Here is a 23,235-nt window from a genome sequence, read left to right on the forward strand (position 1 = left end):
ACATTACGATTTATAATTTTTCATTATAGATTAGAACCGGTTTAAATTAAGCGAATGTAAATCGGATTATTATATTATTACTTTACAACATATTTGAAATTTTGTAAAAAAAAACAATAGATCAATATCAAATACAACCAGTTTAACAATATTTCAAATCATATAAAATATCCAAGGCAAGCCTTTGAGCTAGGTTTCCACCTTCTTGCCTTTATATCTATATACTAGCGGCTACAAACCCTAGAGGACTCTAGGGCACTTGAGGAGGGGGAAGTCGAATTTGATAACCCAATTTCTTATTTTAGATTTTAAGAAAAAAGTATTAAAAAAATTTTTTGGGGTTGGACATTTTTTTGGAGGGTATTTTTCATTTTTTTTTTGGGGGGGTGGGGTTAGGGGTGTCCCACCCTCAAGAAAATAGTTATAAACCTTCCCGGGACCTATAAGAGGCTACCCTGTTAAGGAGAACCCGATCGGTTTAGCGGTTAGAGAGATCCTTCGGTACAAACAAACAGACACACAGACAAAGATCCTTTTACTTTATTATAAGGATATAAACCTTAACTCCTAGGCTAGTCTTAGAAATTTGATAAAAGTTGGTCTATAATACTAATATGAACTAAATACTAAATATCTACAAATTGAAAAAAAAGACAAATATATATTGATGGGTGAATTTCGTGGTCCCCAGTTGAAGTATTGGACCAAGTACAGGTTAATTAAAATAATAAATGTATGTACACAAATATAATATAAAACAATTAAACATTATCACAAATTAAAATATAGAATTAATAGAAAGAAAGATTCTAATCAGAAAACCTAAGCTAAAGAAATAAATATAAGATTATTTAAAAGAAAAGAAAGAAAGAAGAAAAAACTATTTATGAAATAGTTTGCCTGCTAGAGTTGGTTAAAGGTTGGCCGTTAGCTGACCCATTCATGTGACCGCCCTGGCCTTGGCCGGTCAACAGGCCGCCATTTAAACTGGCCATGTCATACCCAGAACCGTTAACAACCTACGCGAGGGAAAGTTTATTCATTGAAAATATGTTTAATCAATTCATAATGTTAATTCTTTTGGCAGTTAAATGTGTTTCTTTTCGTAATCAAGTCTTATAAAATTATATAATAAACCTTATAAAAATGATGGTTTCTTGTTTTTGATTTTTCGATACATTAATACATTAAATTCAGGTGGATATTATCAGGAAGTTGTTTTCAGATTTTTTCTTTGTAAAAGAAAGATTCATTTTTTAAGAATCATTAAGACGTTATAAAATGGAACACAAATATGACACATTAAGAAACTATTTTGCCTTCAACCATTTCTTTTATTTTTAATATTGATTAAAGAGATTAATTCTTTAGTTTAATCTCTATCAACAATTAATAGAAAAACTGACTGACAAAAGATACAGCAAATGTGTAAAATATGAAAATATGTATTTTTAAAAAGCCATATTTCTCTTCCAATTTATAAATCCTACAAATAGGTAGAATTGAGTTTAAAACGCTATTTTAATTGTTTCATTTTGTCGATTATTTGTGAATTTATGATGTATCAAAACTTGTCATAGTTTGATATACCTTTGAAAGAGTTGGAGCCGGAATTATCAAGGGATGGGCGCCCATCATTACCTAAACAATAATTATGGTTCAGTTTTATGGATGTTTATTACACTGGTCCCAAGTTTTTTATGATGACGTTTTCTTATTCGTTGGCTTAACAACTTTGGGGGCTTTTTATTGAATTTTAATTTGTTGGCTGATTAAGTCAAAACGTTTAAACCACTAGTTGTAATCTACAGAAGAGGTAATTTGTGTATCATCATTTGGAATTAACATCATTTTATAGTTTGTTCTTTTCAGAGAATCTTTATTTCTAAGTTCTAAGCATAATGTAGGGCTTGGTATAAGTAGTTGAAACATCAAATATCATTCTACCACTCGACAAAACAAAGTTGTAGAAAAGCTGCAGTATATTGAGTGTACAAAGAAGCTTTAAAAATTTGTTTACCCAACAGATCTATAGTATAGATGTATATACAGACAACTACCTCCCTTCCTTTTTCAAAGACCTCTTTCGTCTGCTTCTAAATTATTTTCTGCTACTTGGCTGTGTTAATATAAGCGACACCATTGGTTGATTTTCAATGACCAAATAGAAAGGTTGCACAAGGCGGTTACGATAGGGAGATACAGTTATTTAACCCTTTCTTCCTCTAGTGTTTTACTCTAATGTTTACCCGAAATTCACTGTAGTTTATTTTTCCATCTCCATTTTTGTCCACCGTCTTTATCATCTCATCAATCTCTTTGTACGTTACCTAAGACAAAAAACAAGGATGACAACATCCATTAAAGCGAAGCTCTTAAATGGAAGGACAAACGAACATTAACCCTTGCTTAGTGTCAGAACTGTATAATCAGAATATAAAAAATATATAAGAATCGAAGCAAAATTTAGTAAATTTGTTGAAAAACTGTTTGATACAGGATAATGCTTATGGACATACTTCCATTTTTAGGACTTGATTATAGAGCTGCTTCGCTTATAATATTTTACTTTGTTGTCCCAGGAATTAATATACCAAAAAATCAGATTAATCGGATAATTAAATTACATAAAAAAATTCTTTTTCAAAGTAAATAAAATCAACATGTTTAAATTTGACGCATGGACATTCTGGTAATAATTATAGAGTTGCTTAGTTTTTGCATAGTTTTTATATTCGAAGCTTAATAATAGCTTATTATTCATTTGATTAGATAAGACTGTTAAAATAATGTATAGAATTAAGATAGAAAATTTACAAATTACAAAAAAAACATTACATTAGATTCAAAGTAGCAGCTACGCCCCTAGAGGCTTAGGGGCACTAAAGGAGATGGGGGTTTAAATTCGACCCACCCATTTTAATTTTAGTTTCTAAAATAAAAAAAATTAAAATGCCTTCATTTTTGGGAGGGAGGGAGGGATTGGTATCCCATAAAATAATCATAAATCTTCCGAGGACCTATGAGAATCTACACTGGAAAAGAGAAGCATATCTGTTCAGCAGCTGGCAAGATCCTTCGGTTAAGGCAGACACACAGACAGAGATCCTGTTACTTTGTTATAAGGATAAATATATTCTTTCATTTATGGCATATTGTATTTTCCCTTTATTTGTTAATAACAAAGTGAAAATGTCTTACAATATTTATTTTAACCTTTATAGGAAAAAGTATAAATATATAAACTCTGTTGTAAAAACCTTTATAGTTGAATATCATGAAATATTGAGAAACAAGTATTTCCTCTTCATACTAAATGTACATTACTGCTTACAAGCCATACAAGAACAAATAGTTACAAAAGTTATGCAGCCTTTTTCAATTTTCCTCTGTTTTTGTAAATGATTTGATATAAATTTTTACCCTGCAAGACAATAGGGTTGTTATTTTATCAACACTAGAATGTATATCAAACATTTAATTATTAGAAAAGTTTTTTATTTACATTTTATTCTGTTCTGATTTCCATTTCCAGGTTAACAAAAAAAACTTGTTGAAAAGCTTCAACAAACAAAAAGAAAAAAATGAATAAAATAAAGTTCTATCCTATGTCATAAAAATGAGGGAGATGAGAGGAGATGTGGGAAATAAAACCCCTAAAAAAGATATGGAGAATCCCTCATTTTTAAGACGTCACAGGAATCAAAAGTGTTATAGATTGGGCTTCGTTACATTTTATTCTGTTCTGATTTCCATTACAGACATCCCACCTTTTAACAAACTAACAGATAGGTCAACAAAAAAACTTGTTGAAAAGCTTCAACAATCAAGGAGAGAAAAATGAATAAAATAAAGTTCTATCCTATATTCAGCAGGGAGTGTGAAAACATTGGATTGAATATTATTCTGGTACCCAAAGTTTTATAATTTCGGTCTTTCATTCCATGGCTTAAAAATATTAGGTCCTTTTATTAATTCTTTATCGGTTAGTTCAAACTGTAAAAATGTAAAGATTGGGTTATTTTGTTTATCATCATTGGAAATATTATATATATAAATATATTGTTCATTATCTTATCCCTTAAGATCTCTGGTATCCAGACAATGGATGAGTAGGTATAACTTGAAATTAAATAGGCGTTAACTTTCAAAACTTTTACTAAAGATAAATATTCAACTTATAACTCAATATTTAGAGGTGTAGGGCGTTGGGATGGGTAATTTATAAATTTTTAAATAAAAAATGTTTAAAAGATTTTTTTACAAAAAAAAAAAAATTTAGAAATCGAAATATCTTAATAACAGACAAACCCCAAACTGTCCCAGTTTTGAGCAAGACGATTCCTGTGACGTCATATAAAAAGGGAAGGGGGGAAAAATATCTCTTCCCTTTTCTCCCATCTCTTTTGAAGAGATTTTCTTCCCCCGTTTCCTTTTTCTTTCCCGAAACGTATTTGACGTAACTGGAATCGTCTTGCTCAAACTGGGACAGTTTGGGGTTTGTCAAAATAACAAGGTCGGTTATGTTCTTTAGAAACACAGCAATAACAAGCCAACGTCATGTTTGAAAAATTAATACTAATTACTGTATCAAAACATGCAAAATCACTCAATTCATGATAGACCAATTTAAAATTTCCTGAATAATACCTATAGTTATGAAGTACCTGCGCCATTTATAATAGTTAGAAACATATACTGTTGAAAAGAAACCAAAAGATTATGATACAAAAGCAGATATCAAAACTACAACAAAGGTTTCATAGACGTCCAAATAACAAATCTCTAAAAAAAAAGTTTTTGCGCGCTTCGCGCGCATTTTTAATACTAAATATTTAATAAAACTTAAATTACCCTCCCAAAAACATTTTACCCCGGGGTAAATTTTTTTTTCTTTTGGGGGGGGGGGAACAAAATTTACCCCTACCAACAGATTTCAGGGGGGGTAATTACCCCTCCCCCCCAAGCAAATTTTACCCCCGGAGTAAAAATTTTGGGGGGGGTAAACAAAATTTGCGGCGCGCTTCGTGCGCCATTTTACCCCTCCCTCCAAAAAAAACAAATTACCCCCCCCCCGTAAAATTTTTTTAAGTTTCTTAGGAACCAATGGGTTACTGAGTAAATTCTTTTAAAGAACTTATATTCAACTTAATTGTTAACCAAAGTTTTTCCCCTTTGGGCTGAAGCTCTTCAAAAACTCAATATTGAATAGGGTTCCAGTACAAACGTAGGAGTCCCAAGCGTCGGAATGGACAAACGCAGGAGTGTTAAAACATTAATTTGATTAAGTATTTCTATACAGATTAGGTTAGGTTAAGACATGAATGTACAAATAAGCCCCACGCAGTGGTTAGACATTTTAAAAATCTATAAGATGGTCTAAAATAGGTTAGGATAGGTTAAGTGTCCACTCCTGCGTTTGTCCACTCCGACGTTTGGGACTCCTGCGTTTGTCGTAGGACATTGAATAGAATAAATGTTTTTTTTTCAGATTTTGATTTTAAGTTTTCTACTTTTCTCTAATAATAAACATTTTACTGATGATGAAATTTTATACATATTAAATTTGCTTAAAAACTATTTAGTTGAATTTAACGTTTTTAAGAAGCGATAAACAATATAGTAATTGGACCATTTACCAAATAAGGGAAAATCTGACCACATTATTGATTAGATAGTGTACAAATTTTGATATAAAAAGGTAGTTTTTTAGTCATATCATCCATAGAATTAGAAAGTCATAAACACTTAAATTTCATAGGATAAGCTTAAATTAATTCGGGAAATTCAAATGGAAGCAGCTCATATAGTGCCTAATAAAAAATGATGTTATACAATACAAATGACCAGTGATAGGCCAGTATACATTGAAATAGACCAATAGAAAAATGTATACAGACCTGTCATTGGTCATTTGTATTGTTAGACGTCATTTTTTATTAGGCACTAAAAGCTGCTTTAATCTATTGTCCAGATTTTGTATTGTGGGAATTGAATCTATTTATTTTTTTTGTTTCTGTATAAAAATAAACACAAAACTTTGCTGGCTACAACTTTTGATAATTAAAGAATATCTATTTTGGTCATCCTTGTTATAAGATAAGAAAGGATGTAATCCTATTTCTGCAGACAGAGACACACATCTTCTAAACACTCTCTAGATTATGATCATCCTTGTTATAAGATAAGAAAGGATGCAATCCTATTTCTGCAGGCACAGACACACATCTTCTACACACTCTCTAGATTATGGTCATCCTTGTTATAAGACAAGAAAGGATGCAATCCTATTTCTGCAGACAGAGACACACATCTTCTACACACATTCTAGATTATGGTCATCCTTGTTATAAGACAAGAAAGGATGTAATCCTATTTCTGCAGACAGAGACACACATCTTCTACACACTCTCTAGATTATGGTCATCCTTGTTATAAGATAAGAAAGGATGTAATCCTATTTCTGCAGACAGAGACACACATCTTCTACACACTCTCTAGATTATAGTCATCCTTGTTATAAGACAAGAAAGGATGTAATCCTATTTCTACAGACAGAGACACACATCTTCTACACACTCTCTAGATTATGGTCATCCTTGTTATAAGACAAGAAAGGATGTAATCCTATTTCTGCAGACAGAGACACACATCTTCTACACACTCTCTAGATTATGGTCATCCTTGTTATAAGACAAGAAAGGATGTAATCCTATTTCTGCAGACAGAGACAAACATCTTCTACACACACTCTCTAGGATAATAAGATTGGGAGAATGGATTACCAAGGGTTTGCTCAAGAGTTTTTCTGATACTCTTCTAATCTACTTGGGCTGTCTATATTAATTCTAGAGTATTATTTTACCAGGGGACACAGATAGAATATGATATTATAAGCTGAAAATTGCTATTTTATAATGAAGCAGCTTACAGTGTCTATAAAAAATGTCGTCAAAGATGCTGTGAGTATTGGTGCAAAAAATATGACGTAACAAAAAAAATTAGCCAATGAGAGGCCGTTATTGACCAATGGTAAAATTTATAGTAGCCTCTCATTGGCTAATTTTTTTTGTTACGTCATATTTTTTGCACCAATACTCACAGCATCGTCGTCATACATTCAATTAACCACTGATAGGCCAAATTACACTTAAAATTAGCCAAGTACAATGTATACTGGCCTTTTATTAGTAATTTGTATTGTATGATGTCATTTTTTTATATGCACAATCAGCTGCTTATTGATATTTCCCAAGTTTCAATTGAACGGTGCAACTTTATTTTTGGAGTTTTGTCTTTGTGATTCATATTAAAACATCTTAATAACATAAATTTTTTGTTGTGTTTGTATTTAAAATGATCTATATTAAACCATCTATATAATTTATGAATGTGTTTTTAAGGTTCCAGGACAAACACAGGAGTGACAAACGTCGAAGTGTCTAAAATATTAAGTTAATTAAGTATGTTTGTTTATGCAGTTTAAGTTAGGTTAGGTTAAGATTTGAATAAATAAATAACCCAAACAAAAAACCTATAACATGATCTAATATAGGTTAAGTGTCCACTCCGACGTTTGTCACTCCTATGTTTGTCCTAATACCCTTTTGACGTATTGAGCTAAAAAACATATTCTGGCGACTATCAAATGCTATTATTTAGTCAAACTGATGTGAAGCCAGTGTAAAATCAAAACTTTACTGACATAAATTTTATGAAGTTTTTCCTTTTTCAAATTTTAAATTTCATATAGATCATAAAAACGCTGTTAAATTATGGTTCTTTTATGTGTTCTAAAATATATTCATGTTTACCCCACATTTTAAATTTTTAACAACAAAAAATATTTAACCTTTTATCTAGAAAATATTGAAAAAGTTGAATTTGTTAAAAAGAATTTTGTGATACACATATTATAGGTCTATCTTTATTTTATTCTTGGAATAATGAAGGAAATTCTTTTATGTAACTATTCTGCCCATTCTAACTAAATAAAAGATAGCAACGGTTTTAAGAAATCTAATTTTGTATCAAACATCCAACATTTAGCTGGCCAGGTTAGTTTTAAATAAAATAAACTAAAAAAAAAATCTATTAAACGACCGATACAATGTATGAATCTTTTAAATAGGCTAAATTAGGTTTATTAAAGTGTAAGGGGCATATATTCTGTAATAGAATAGAGGGTGTAAGAGTTTATTTTAACACCCCCCTAAAGTATAAAATTCATATCAAGGCCCACAACAAACTAGCAAATGTTTGTTTGAATATTTTAAATTTTTCTTTCTAACTATTTCTTTCCCGACTTTATTTGTTACACTTGCATGAAAAGGACCGAAATTAGTTATAGAAAAGCTCCACTTCTCAAAATATTTCAAGTTATGAAAAAAATTCTTATTGAAATTCTCTGTGATATGAATGATATTAGATTTAGTAGAGTAGTAGTGAGACTGGGAATAAAAGTTTGGTGGATTTATTTATTTTGAAAGTAGAACACTTTATATTGCCCCCCCCCCCTTCTTTATTCCCTTACTTCTGGGGATGTGGGACATTTCTGAGCCTTACCTAATCACCATAAAAAGGAAGCATACAATATTTTAACATCTCAAAATATAATAAATGCGGAGTGGGAGGGAATGTGCAAATAATATCATAATGTTAATAGAACATAATTAAATAACAACAGAATAATACTATTTTTGAGAGGGGCTCTACTCACAAAATTAGGAATATTGTTGAAGTTTATTTGGATGCCTAACAAGATTATACTTATAAAACAAGGATTTAACACTCACATGAAAAAAAAAAGTTTTAGCAAGATTTTTTTTAATATCATAGTAGGTATTTTTTTTCTTTTTTCTAAGTGAAGTGTAATTAAGTAAAATTAAATTTAAGACGGACACCTGCCATCAGAATGCGATTCTAAGGTGAGGAAGAACTTCTAAACTTTAGATTTTATAGGGGAGTTATGAATTCAACTTAGGAAGAGGTTTACCCCAAATTACCCCCCCCCCCCCCAAAGATAGACGAGTGGTTACATAATATACATAATGACACATAAAGTTATGTCTGAATAAATATATCAGACCCCGGCAGCCGCGCATAAGCCACCAATAAGCCGATGATAGGATAAAAAATTTTCATGGTTTAAAAAAAAATAACCTGGATTTTTAAACCTGTACCTAATATGGCAAAAAATACATTAAATAAAGGTGTTAAAACACCAAAATGTTCTTCAATTTCCAGCTTATACAAGCCGAGAACAATAAAATACTGAAATTTTGACAAACAATAATAATAAAATTATAGTTACCTTGCCCGGTAAATGTGTAAGAACAAATTTGAGCTCATCAGCAGTTATACAACCTAAAACAATATATTTTCAATTAAAATTTTGTTTGATAAGCTTTTTATCCATCTTATTTTAATTGAAAGCTTTATATAGGTTTTTTCTATAGCTTGAATTTTCATTTCAAAAATGTACAGTAGATACTAGGGTTCCAGGACAAACGCAGGAGTCCCAAACGTCGGAGTGGACAAACACAGGAGTGTTAAAATACTAATTTTATTAAGTCTTTCTATACAGATTAGGTTAGGTCAAGATATGAATGTACAAATAAGCCCCCCGCAGGGGCTAGGCATTTGAAAAACCTATAAGATGGTCTAAAATAGGTTAGGTTAGGTTAATTGTCCACTCCGACGTTTGGGACTCCTGCGTTTGTCGTAGGACCGGTTCTAGCTATGGAAGCTACTTAGTGCCCATACAAAATGACGTCATACAATACAAATGACCAATGATAGCCAAGTAAACAATTGACTGATTGTAAAATGTATTCTGGCCTATCATTCGTATTGTAAAACGTAATTTTTTTATAGGCACTATAAGCTGCTTTTTAGCTGTACTACAAAATATTTTTTGTTTTTGATTTATATAAAACTATTGAACCCTAAGTTGTGACAAGTGGTTCGATTCAAATTTATTGCAGGGAGGGAGAAGACATTGGACTGTTTATAACACTAGTCCTCAAAGTTTTATAATAACGTTTTCTTATTCGTAGCCTAAACAACTTTGGGGACTTTCATTGAATTTTGATTGGTTGACTCATTAAGTTTAGTGTTGAAACGTTTTAACTATTACATATAAGCTATATAATTTTGTGTATGATTATTGAGAAAGTACATCAATTTGTCTTATCCTTCAGATCCCTGAATTTATTGAGATAACCTAACCATATTCTAAATTAGCCAGAGTTGAGTTTGAGCTCTGCATAATCTAATTTTGATGCACTTATACTGAAGTTAGCAAGATTCTTAGTAGACTCCATTTCACTTTTGTAAATGTAGAACAATTTGATTTCTTGTATTTTCTTTTTTTACTTTTCTATCCATTTTCATCAGTTTTTATAAATAGCAAATTTATTTATTACTTATTCTAAGTCCTTCGCTAATCTTATTTTTTTTTTTTTAATTGGTAAATTGTTTTAATAATTTCGCTGACAAAACACGTAGAAAAATGAGAAAATCTAATATTAAGAGCTATAATAAGTTAAATTTAATTAATTTTTAGAAAGTTTAACACAACCCTAAATTGCAGAGTATCCTTTGATATGTAGCTCCCTTACACAAGGAATATATCAATTCTAATTATGTTTATGTGTATTCAATATATAATAAACATTATCAAACTTGTAGGTAATGTCACATATAAAACTAGCGGCTTTTTATATTTTTGGTGCTGCCATTCATTTTGAAATAGTTTCCCCAGAAATTTTTTTTTTTGGGGGGGGGGATTTTCCTTTTTTATGGGGTTGGGGGTGTCCCACCCCCCAAGAAAATAGTCCTAGACCAAAAGAAAGAATTTTCATTTCAGTGAAATTTCTATGAAGCCCGATATATTTTCGGATTCAAAGCCATACTGGAATAGTTATTTATTGTTTCGTATTATGTACAGCTTTTCGCGGATAGTTAAATAAAGGCCGTAGTTTGGAGACAACTAAATTTAATGAATATTATTTTACTATTCGTGAAAAGTTGTCAATAATACGATACGGTACATGATTTTTCAGTATGGCTCTGAACCGGTTCAAATCCAGCGTATCTTAATAAAGGATTATAGGACAAACGTCAAGTATAGAAGCTTCTTTACAAATCTCTGTCAAAAGGTCGGTAGTAGGTGAGTAATAGTCCTGTACATGGTTAGTAAAAAAATTAGTAAAAGCAGGGATTTCAAACAGAAATGGTATAATTGGCAAAGAAAAGGTAGAAAAAGTGAATGTGATTTTTTTATTTAGACAAATTTTAAAAATAAAATGTAACAAAATTTGATCTAAAGTGTCATAAAAATCATAATGAAAATTGTATCAAACCTTTACGAAAATACATTCTTTTGTATCTGGTCTTTAACATCCCTGTTTTAATGTAATTTATACAAGATGACAATCTATGCTAAAACGAATTTTTGCTAAAAGTTGTATGAAATTTTACAGTCTTTTTACAGCAAACTTTAATATATTAGGTGAGTTGATTTGACAACGCCAGTTTAGTGTTTAGTAGCTTTGCCAATGTTGGAACTATCTAATCAAAACTTTGTTTTACACTCAACACAGCTTTGATATATACACAGGGTGTCTTCAAATTTACATGGTTTTTGTTTTGACAAAATAACTTTTAATTCAGCTAGATCCCCATGAATCATAAGAACCGGAAAAAAAACAAGATATAGTTAATTATTCAATATTTACAAGAATCATGTAACATTAAAGTTGCAAATAAGATTTAGTTTAAACCTTTTAATTTCAATTATATCTAAATCATATGAAACTCCCCAAACCAATGAAGAAAATAAGATATTAATGAGTAATTTCTCCTCAAGGCCTCTTCAGGGAGCACCATAAAGCTATAGTTCTGATTCAATAAATTGTTGACTCCCATTCAATAATAAAAATAACTATACAATTGTGTGCATGGTATCCAGGGGCGTCCAAGCTTTTTTTTGGGGTGGGTGAAAATTTTTGAAGGGGGGGTAATTTGTTTTTGGGGGGTGTAAAATTTTTTTTACCCCCACCAAAATTTTTACCCCGGGGGTAAAATTTGCTTAGGGGGGGTAATTACCCCCCCTGTTGGCAGAGGTAAATTTAGTTTACCCCCGGGGTAAAATTTTTGGGGGGGTATTTACCCCCCCAAAATTGTTTTGGGGTCGGTAATCGCCCCATTACCCCCCCCCTTGGACGTCTATGATGGTATCCAATGGTTTGTAGCCTCAAGATAAATTTTAAATCATCCAGAGTTGTAGTATACTTATAAAAATCATGTGCAAGTTCCCGCTTAATTTGGTCTCAGATAAAAATCTCCCAAATCGACCCACCCTATTAGTTATACACCCCGTAATATAGTATCAAGTTTATTATTTACACGATAGTTAATTAACCAAGCATGATAAATTGAAGGCGCAAAGCTTATCTAAAACTATAACTCATTTTTCCTCCCAAAATTGAATTTACATTTTATGGCTCTTTCTATTAATAATTTATTATTTAAATTGTTTGGCAATAATTAATAAGTTATGATATGATAGAATAATTTAATCTAATATGTTATAATTAATGGTCGTAATTAAAGTAGAATGATGTTGCTATTAATTTGTGTATCCTAAGAATTTGATTCAAGTCTGGAGCAATTAATGTAATCTATTTTAATTAATATAATATTCTATGGATGGATCTTATTAAAAGATGTTCTAAAACTGAGGAATAGTTATAACGTCATATTAAATTCTTTTGAAGATATTGGAGGACCTTTATAAAAAAGATTTGACTTTTTTTCCATAGCTAATGAATTGATTCACTCTTGCGAACAGAAGGATGTTTGTAAAAATAAACTAAAGAGCATTTTCGCTACGAAATTACTGTATTTTGAATCTAAATTAATAAAAATACACAACCCTATGTATAATATACTTTATTTGGTGAAGTTTTGAATTTATGTTAATTTTATATTTTCTTTTGATACAGTGAAATGTTGTAGATATACCTTATTTATGTGCCAGATAAGAGGTCTGGGCTTCCTGGACACACCTTACCTTAGTCAAGTCAAGACATTCTATAATTCCGTAAAATATAAAATAAAACATTAAACTTTATCCCAATTATCATTAAAAAATATGCAAAGATAATTTTCAAAAACATCATTTCTTACTGTGGGAGATTTTTTAATACCCTGATAAAATGTTTGTCCCAGCTGACTAATACAACAACTTATGACTTAAACCATCCTTTTTCTGCATGAAAAAATCTTGCCAAAGACCAATAGTTAGCTTTGTTGAAAACTTTGTAACGTTTGTTCCGGCCATTTTCAAGATTTTACCAGACAAACACAAATACATAAAACAATTATAATTAGAAGAAGGTATTTCTGTAAAATGTCTTAAATTGTTAAGGAGTAAATTGTTTGTATACCTTTATATCCTAACTATACCATTACTAGGTATTATTTACATATTAAGGAGTATTGTGTGTGTATACCTTTCTATCCTAACTATACCATTACCAGGTATTATTTACATATTAAGGAGTATCGTGTGTGTATACCTTTATATCCTAACTATACCATTACCAGGTATTATTTACATATTAAGGAGTATTGTGTGTGCACACCTTTATATCCTAACTATACCATTACCAGGTATTATTTACATATTAAGGAGTATTGTGTGTGTATACCTTTATATCCTAACTATACCATTACCAGGTATTATTTACATATTAAGGAGTATTGTGTGTGTATACATTTATATCCTAACTATACCATTACCAGGTATTATTTACATATTAAGGAGTATTGTGTGTGTATACCTTTATATCCTAACTATACCATTACCAGGTATTATTTACATATTAAGGAGTATCGTGTGTGTATACCTTTATATCCTAACTATACCATTACCAGGTATTATTTACATATTAAGGAGTATTGTGTGTGTATACCTTTATATCCTAACTATACCATTACCAGGTATTATTTACATATTAAGGAGTATTGTGTGTGTATACCTTTATATCCTAACTATACCATTACCAGGTATTATTTACATATTAAGGAGTATCGTGTGTGTATACCTTTATATCCTAACTATACCATTACCATGTATTATTTACATATTAAGGAGTATTGTGTGTGTATACCTTTATATCCTAACTATACCATTACCAGGTATTATTTACATATTAAGGAGTATTGTGTGTGTATACCTTTATATCCTAACTATGCCATTACCAGGTATTATTTACATATTAAGGAGTATTGTGTGTGTATACCTTTATATCCTAACTATACCATTACCAGGTATTATTTACATATTAAGGAGTATTGTGTGTGTATACCTTTATATCCTAACTATACCATTACCAGGTATTATTTACATATTAAGGAGTATTGTGTGTGCACACCTTTATATCCTAACTATACCATTACCAGGTATTATTTACATATTAAGGAGTATTGTGTGTGTATACCTTTATATCCTAACTATACCATTACCAGGTATTATTTACATATTAAGGAGTATTGTGTGTGCACACCTTTATATCCTAACTATACCATTACCAGGTATTATTTACATATTAAGGAGTATTGTGTGTGTATACATTTATATCCTAACTATACCATTACCAGGTATTATTTACATATTAAGGAATATAGTGTGTGTATACCTTTATATCCTAAATATACCATTACCAGGTATTATTTACATATTAAGGAGTATAGTGTGTGTATACCTTTATATCCTAACTATACCATTACCAGGTATTATTTACATATTTCACTCAACAACTCACAGAAAACATGGGGGGAGATGAAGTAAATATGAATAAATGTATTAAAATAGACAGATGAAAAAAAAGACTGTTTCTGTTTATATTTTGGTTAATGTATCATTTAAATTTAATCATATTCCTTTGGGTATTTGCTATATCAACATGAAATTAAAAACTACATCCGATACATGAAATGTATAGTATCATTGGTTTTATCGAAGCAGGCATGAGAGTAAAGTTACAATAATTTGACCACCATAAGTTTCAAAAGCTTAATGTTTGGAAAACTCGAGCTCCACAATAGACGTTTATTTATATAGATCTGACATGGATCCGGATGCAGTAAAGCAAGCTGTTTCGCAATAAATAAAATAAAAGTTCTTGTGTAATAAAAGTTGTCGCAAATATAGGTATTAAATAAGATAAGATTCATAGCAACTTCATGAATGAGTATCAAAAGGTGTCAGACACTAATAACATTATCTATACTTAAATTGTGTAAACCTAAATATTTACAACAAACAAAACTAGTGGATTTGCTTATAGCCTGTATGCGTTTCGCACCGAAAGATGGATAAGTATCCCCCTCACCTCCAAGCTGTATTTGGAGGGGTGACTTACCCCTCTAAGCAAAGTTTTTTTTACCTAATAATATTCAAAACCAATACTAAACTTGAGAAATTGTGAATCAATTATTCTAGCTACTTACTGATGTATAGCATAAGTTAATTATCAAAATGGATAGATTTTACCTTCATCGTCTTTACTAAATACTCGGAAAGTCTCTTTGAGCTCGTTTTCCTGAGAAAAAAACAATCATTTAATCAATTGTAAAGAGTCCTACAACTAGGGCTTTGCAGTTTGCTGTATATAAGTGACAGCTACTGATTGTCTATTTCCAAAGAAAAGGCAGCTTGATGGTGTGGTAGCTGGTTGTCTTACTGTTGCCATATGTGAAAAAAATGAGAAAAGTGGTCTTTAACTAAAAGATAAATAAAATATTGAAAATCCATTTTTTGAGCAAAAATTCTGTTTATCTTGGAGGCATACATATGTTTTCAATTTTCATTAACATTTTAACGAAGATGATTAAAGTCCCTCCACAAATTATGACGTCCTATAGATAAAATAACCAATGAGAGGCCAGCAAAAATTTTACCATGTTGGTCAATTACAGTGTATAGTGGCCTCTCATACTGGCTATTCTATCGTATGACGTCATAATCTGTGGAGGGACTTTAATCATCTTCAACTTACAATAAAAATTTACGAGAGGTTTAATATCTTTGGGTAATTTTATTAAATCTTGATAGGTTGGTACATTCCATCACTGTCCAATCTTTTCCATCAATATTATTATTCTACATAAGAGGTGATTTTGTTAATTATAATTTGACTTACTGTATCTGTATCACAGAGCTTTTTGTGCATCATCAGAGCAAATTCTGGAAATTCAAGGAATCCGGACCCATCAACATCAACCTAAATTATCAGTACATAAAAAAAAGACTAGCAGCTGCGCCCCTAGCATATTTTTTTTCAATGGGGTACGAAAGGGGACAGAAACCATACCAAGGCTTGAATCTAAAAAAACCTAAAACTATCCAGAGACCTATATGAAGCTTCCCTATAAGGGAACTCTTTATCAGCTGGGTAGTTGCTAAAATCTTAAGCTTGGGACAAACAAAAACGTAATACTTTATATATAGGATGGTCAATCTAACACTTAAAAATGAATTTTGTGTATATTTATTTACATATGATTCGATACCTGATACAAGCGACTAAAATTTTAGGTGTTATAATTTCCCATTGTAAATCTTTTTCATAAAAAAAAAACTATTCAAAGCTGACTTATTATACGAATTATAAAAGCAAAGAAGAAGAAATCAAAAGAAAAGAGTTCATTCTATCCGATTGAACAATCATTAATTTAATTTCAGCTCATTTGTATCAACTAGCAGCCCCCCCCCCCATACAAGCTCCACAAACCCAACAGACAACTTTTCCTCATTTGTATTCTTGTGAGGCGGCAACAAACTAGAAACAAAGTTACGGATTAAAGCAAAAACAAGTTTTAAAATAGAAAATATGTGTGTGTGGTGTATGCAGTGAGTAAGGGAGGGGACAATGGTTCGAATATTCAATTTTTAGGAGTCTCAGACTTTGGGTACTGGCTTAAAGGGAATGTGCAAGAATTTAGCAGTTTCTGACTGAGTTTGGGTACTAGCGCTCAAAATGCCGCTAACTCGTTTGTTAGTTTTGAATATTGCAGACAAGTATCAATAAACTTAATTTGTTATTATGTGGCTGGTTTTAACAATTTTGTTCTCTCCAGAAAATATCATTTCATAAATAAAAACTTTATTGTGATATTTGTTTAATAAACAATCTAAGAATCTAATTAAATTTTGGGTTATGGGGCTATGGGTTGAATGGGTTCCAGGGAGATTTTTCTAGTTATTAATTACAGAACTTTCTTCTTATTTTATAGTTTTCTGTATTGTATTAACTCTCCCTTTACAATTTCCTCCATATTTTCTGGATTAATCTGGATTTCAAGGTCTTTCAGTAAATACTCTTAAATTGAATTAATTGCCCATTGTCCCCTCCCTAACTCCCTGGTGTGTGGTGGTTTTATATATTTGCTATTTTTTCTCTCTCTTTGTTTTCTTTTGCAGATATTGTAAAATAATATTTTAGCTTTGGAAATAAAATATATCTATAGCTGGGAGCTGAAACTCTTTCTTTAGAAAATAATCTATGATTTTTATATTTTTTACCAATGTTATTAAAAGCTTAAACATACAACATTGTTAGGGTTATCAATCTCATTTTTATTAAATGACACTGTAATACAAATTGATGGACGGCAAAACTGACAAACAAAAATAAGATAACAGTTATAGAGCAGTCGTGCTACCTCTTAAGATGCTAATAGTAAAGAAAAACCTAATCTTTTAAGCAAGGGGAGGGTACTTTGTTCAATGTGCCCTCCATAAATCTTATATAACACTTTGTAAATATCACTTTAAATAATTAAGTATTTCCATATATTTGAAAGTTTTCATTGTTTTAGCTTCTCAGAATTTTTCCTGTACTTTAAAAATCTAATTACTCGGAAGACAAGAAACTTTTTATTTTCTCCAAACTTCAAGTGTCAGGGAAAAAAAACAAATTTTGCAAGTAAACTTTAAAACTTTTTAGATTGAGATAGAAAAATTTTAAGAAATAAAGCTTAGAAATTCCAATTAAATGAGAAACTAATTATAAAAAGTTTGGGTATAGTCCTGCGGGGCCAATTGAATAACCCTGTGGGGCAATCATCTAACCCAATATAACCTAACCTAACCTAAAATAACCTATCAAAAGCCATTTTAAAAATACGATGATTCGCCCCTTAAGGGGCGTTGCCACGAAAGGGACTATTAACTAAAGTTTAAATAAAGTATTTTTTATAGTTTAGACTTTGGTAAAGTAGTCGATAAATATAATATATATACATATAAATGTGTCCATTAAGATAAAAAATTATTTGACCTCGTTAATCATGTCTTGAACTTCGGCCTCAGTTGGGTTCTGTCCTGCCCTCCGCATAGCTGCATGTAACTCCTACAAAATTAAAATCAATAAAACATTTCCTGCTTTTAAGGTTTGGAGCTACTATTTTTCAACAAGGCACAAGTGTTGTTTTTCTTTGATTGTCTAAATAAAAGTTCCAAATGCTGCTTTGTCAGGTTGAGAATCAATAAAATTGGTAACAACTTATTGGTCATTAAACGTGATATATAAAAAAAATAAAATCTAAAAGTTACTTGATCTTATTTTGGATGATTTAACCATTAGATTTTCGTACTAAAAATGCTTTAATCCCGGATGTCAATTCTCGCTCACCTCACCCCCCCCCCCCCAAAAAAAAAAAAATAATTACTCCCTAAAGAGATTTAGCATCCCCCACCCCCGCTAAAATAAAACTTGGAAGTTGTAATATTCACGAAACCTCTCACACTTGTGTAAAAATAATATATTTGTGCCAAAAGGCACTTAGAAATCTTATAAAAGAAAAAAATTAAGGAGACAAAAATAGGGAATTGAGCTATTTAAATAAAAGAATACCTTTGTTGAAATAGTTCCGTCTGAATTCTTATCAAACATATCAAAAGCTGACTTGAACGATTCAAGTTCATCTGGGCGAAGCTTGTCCACCATTTTCACACCACCAGTCTGCAGCACCCTGAAAATAAAACATATTTATTATCACATTAAAATAAAATTAAAATGAAAATTATAAGATTAAAATCAGTTTTGTAAGCCGCGAGGGGCCAAAGGTATTAAACTGGTATCAAATTTATTATTTTTATTTTAAGATTCGTGGAATATTGTCTGTAATACGATATTATACATGATTTTACAGTATGACTGGAGAACCGGTTTAAATCCAATATATATTAAATGGTTTTGAAGCCCTACTCAAAATTGAAAATGATATTCTTAAATTTTATTCAAATTGCTAGAAAAAATGAATTTCTAATTCCTAATTATCTATTCATGAAGAATATTATGTTTTTGGGGATATAAAGTCTAAAATGTAGGAAATTACGTAATTTAGATGTTTATATAAAGTAGTAAATAGTTGGAATATTTATGAGTAATAATAGTAATAGTAAATGAATGTTATAATTGGTTTGGTGGTCAGTAATGGACTTTTGAATTTGAATCAACATTTTTTTATTGCTGACTATTGCCATTAGTGGCATTTCATAACTACAAATAATATTTATGTTATAATTTTTATGTTTTCATTTTAAAAAGACTAAGCCATTTTCAAGTAACAAAAAGCATCACGTGGCTTCACACTCAAAACACACACACTCACACACACACAATGCTGAGGATAAGACAAGGGACGGTAAATTTATATAAATTGCTTAACCCCTTTGTAAATATACATTATACACCCTACAGTCCAATTTACCCTTCCTCCATGCGTAATTCTGTACTGAATTTCGTTACATTGGATAAACTATATTTTTGTCTGAATTTGTGAAAGATAATAAATCATCATAGAAAAGTTTAAAAAGAAGAAGTGACGGACAAAAATAATGGATCAAACCATGGAGCATATTTTGAAATTTTCAAATTATATAATAATATGTAAAACGATGTCTTTTGTCCGTCTGAAACTTACGATCTCAGTAAGCGCTGAACCGATTGGGCTCAACTGTTCAGGGAATATAGCTACTGATACTGATCCTGCGGTGATTTTAAGCTATTTTCAACCTTCAAAAAAGAACCCCCTATAAAATTTTCATTTTTTTTCTGTAAATAAAATAATTACGGGGGGGGGGGTGTCAACAGTTTTTAAGAGATAATTGCACAACCTTAATTAAAAGTGCGTTTACATTTGTACAGCTTATAAAATTGTCATCCTTATTTTCATTTATTTTAATCAGGTTGAGAGGGGACATTGGGTTGTTTGTGACACTAGTCCCCAAAGTTTTCTTATTTGTTGGTTGGCTCAGCAACTTTGGGGACCGTAATGAATTTTGATTGGTTGGTAAAGTAAATTGAATGTCCAAACGTTTTAACCAATAATTGTAATTCAGAGGGGGTGTTTTTGCGTATCATCATTAGGGATGTACATAAATTTATCGGCTATTGTCTTATCCGATTAGATCCCTATATTTCAATGCCCAAAATATACAATAACAAAAAAAGAATAATATTTTTGTCAAGTGTGTTTGTTTTCAATTATCCCAATCAATGAAAGTCAAACAGAATTAAATAAGATTTTGTTTTCTTTTCTAGTTAAGACACAAATTTTTAATTTAAAAAGGTGAGAAAATCATGGATCTAAAGGGAAAAAAATGGCTGATAAATCAATGCTCATCCCCAATGATGATACACAAAATACCCCCTTCTTTACATGAGAATTAGTGGTTAAAAGGTTTTAACACTCAACTTAATGAACCAACCAATCAAAATTCAATAAAAGTCTCAAAATGTGTTCGAATAAGAAAACAATATCATTTGGGGACTAGTGTAATAAACAGCCCAATGTCCCCTCTCTCCATGTGAGAAATTAAACTTTATCTATACTTTTATAAACCTAAGAAAGCTTTAATTTAGGATTCCTTAATATTATTTGATGTATCACAAATTTAAACGCTTTAAGACAGTTGGTATTACGGACAACACACAAAGCTTAAAAATAAGTGATTCATTTCTTACAACAACAAAAAATGGTATTAAAACGTTTCCTTAATAATTGGCTTAAAAACTTTGGAGGACTTAATTGAATTTGATTGGATGTTTCATTAAGTTGAGTTTTCAAATATTTCAACAAATAATTATAATCTACAGAAAGGGTAATTTTGTGCAGCATCATTGGGGATGTACATAAATTCATCGGCCATTGTCTTATCCCTGAAATCATATAAATTAAAGATGTCCAATAAAGAGTTACTTAACTATGCAAGTAATGCATTATACAACACAAATTGCGTGTTATAAATGGAACGAATTGAATGAGGGAAATTGAAAAAAAAAATTGTTTGTGTGGATGTAACACTAAGATGAATGCATGAAGTCAGCAGGGACACAGATATGGATCAAGGAAATATATCTTAACGCCAATTTTTAGAGGAATCATAAGGGATAAGACAATGTACAATAAAATGATGTACATTCCCAATGATGATAAACAAAATTACTCCTCTTGAAGATTCAAATTATTGGTTAGTATTTATGAAACTACCAGCCTATAACAATCAACAATTCAATAACAGTATACTTTTTTGAGCTAACGAATATGATAACGTGGTTTTGAAACTTTAGGTACAAGCGTAATTTACAGTCAGCGAAAACCACTTTTTTTTAAAGCCAATTAGTCGACATAAACCTTTGAAAATCCATATCCATAGAATGCCACAAATGGGACAGTAAATGATACTTGTATTCATTACTTTTAGAAGGAGCTGTTTATAGTGCCTACAAAAAAAATCATGTTTCACAATGCAAATAACGAATGATAGGCCAATACACAGACAAAAATACCAATGGCAGGCCCAGGGGCGTCCAAGCTTTTTATTTTGGGGGGGGTAAATACCCCCTCCTAAATGGTTGGGGGTGCCTACGGCACCCCCAGGGTAGGGGTAAATTTTGAATGGGGGGGGGTAATCGCCCCATTACCCCCCCCCCCCTTGGATGTCTATGGGCAGGCCAGTATATATTTTAAATGATCAAAGGTAGGCAACTTTAAAAAGCTTCCTTTTGAAAATTTTTTTGAAAATAGTTTCTATTCAGATGTCATATCCCTCTCACTGAGCGTGATGCATTCAAAGTGCAAACAAATCTCGAAGAAACTTGTGTCCAAAAAATCCGCAATTGATGTGATTTTTATTCAAATAGATTTCATCTGTTTGCAGAGAGAGATTTGGGATAAAAGGAAGGGGAAGAGTGGTGGCAAGATTCAATTTTCGTCAAAATCACATATTCCTCATTAGTTATAAGATATGTGTAATGGTCCAAGGCTGGTTTTAGGCTATTTCTAGGTTTAGGGGGGGGGGAACTGGTCTTAGTTAATTTTAATAAATTGACCCAGATACCAATGATCAAATAAAAAAAAAATTGGGGGGCAGATGGACAGGTCGTCAATTTTACTATATGTTGCCCCACAAAGAACAGTTGAAAAACACGTATAGGTTTCATGATTTTTTTCGAATAAATTTCGTTCTAGGTATAAGCTCGGGTTGTATCCATCTTCCCACCAGGGGCGAAGTCACTTGTACTTGCTCAAGCAATACGATAGGGGGGATATAAGATCCATTTGAGAAATAAGGGATTTCCCCCCGAATATTCTTACATAAAGGAGAATTCAAAGTTTTTCTGCACTTGAAGATTAATGCGGGTTTCAATTGATCAGGATTTCACAAACTCTTTCAATTGTTTTCACATCTTTAATGAGCTTTAAACTCTGTTTAAAAGGGTTTGAAAATTATTTTTTTCTATTTTAGGAGATTTTCTGCCAGTCTTCCCTGTACGTAGGTCCTTCATTTGGTCCGGGGCCAGTCAGTATAGGAAGGAGAAGAAAGTATTTGGTAGACAAGGAAAAAAAGAAAATGTCAAACATTGAGGATTAAACAATACATGAGGCTATTCCCTTATTACAATAAACAAAATTAACCCTTTTGTAGATTGGAATCTTTGATGGAACAGTTTGGAAACTGCAATTTTTGACTTACCAATCAAAGTCTAATAAAACAACCAAAAGTTTTAACTTTAAAAAATGAAATATCACGAATACAAACTTTGGGTACCAGTATAATATACAGTCAAATATTCTCTCCCTCCTTGCTGTCAATTACTTTGTTAGAATAGATTCGTTACTTTTGGAATTTAAAATTTAAATATCTTTAGATAA

At 31.1% G+C, this 23,235-nt stretch overlaps 1 protein-coding gene across 1 annotated transcript in view; it reads right to left on the reverse strand.

Moving 5' to 3' along the window:
* Positions 1-539: 539 nt before the first annotated feature.
* The window catches only part of LOC145313260 (neo-calmodulin-like), a 47,461-nt gene continuing 24,765 nt past the window's right edge, over positions 540-23,235 (reverse strand). Inside the window, exons 2-9 of the mRNA XM_080152581.1 lie at positions 18,930-19,047; positions 18,354-18,425; positions 16,215-16,295; positions 15,566-15,614; positions 9,314-9,366; positions 2,250-2,330; positions 1,591-1,641; positions 540-1,019 (exon numbers count right to left, since the gene is read on the reverse strand). Of these exons, the coding sequence (XP_080008707.1) occupies positions 885-1,019; positions 1,591-1,641; positions 2,250-2,330; positions 9,314-9,366; positions 15,566-15,614; positions 16,215-16,295; positions 18,354-18,425; positions 18,930-19,022 (615 nt within the window). The 5' untranslated portion in view covers positions 19,023-19,047 and the 3' untranslated portion in view covers positions 540-884. The remainder of the gene's footprint in view (positions 1,020-1,590; positions 1,642-2,249; positions 2,331-9,313; positions 9,367-15,565; positions 15,615-16,214; positions 16,296-18,353; positions 18,426-18,929; positions 19,048-23,235) is intronic.

This window comes from Acartia tonsa, chromosome 3 (assembly GCF_053477335.1).
Source record: "Acartia tonsa isolate MP-2025a chromosome 3, ASM5347733v1, whole genome shotgun sequence".
NCBI classification, from domain to species: Eukaryota; Metazoa; Arthropoda; class Copepoda; order Calanoida; family Acartiidae; genus Acartia; species Acartia tonsa.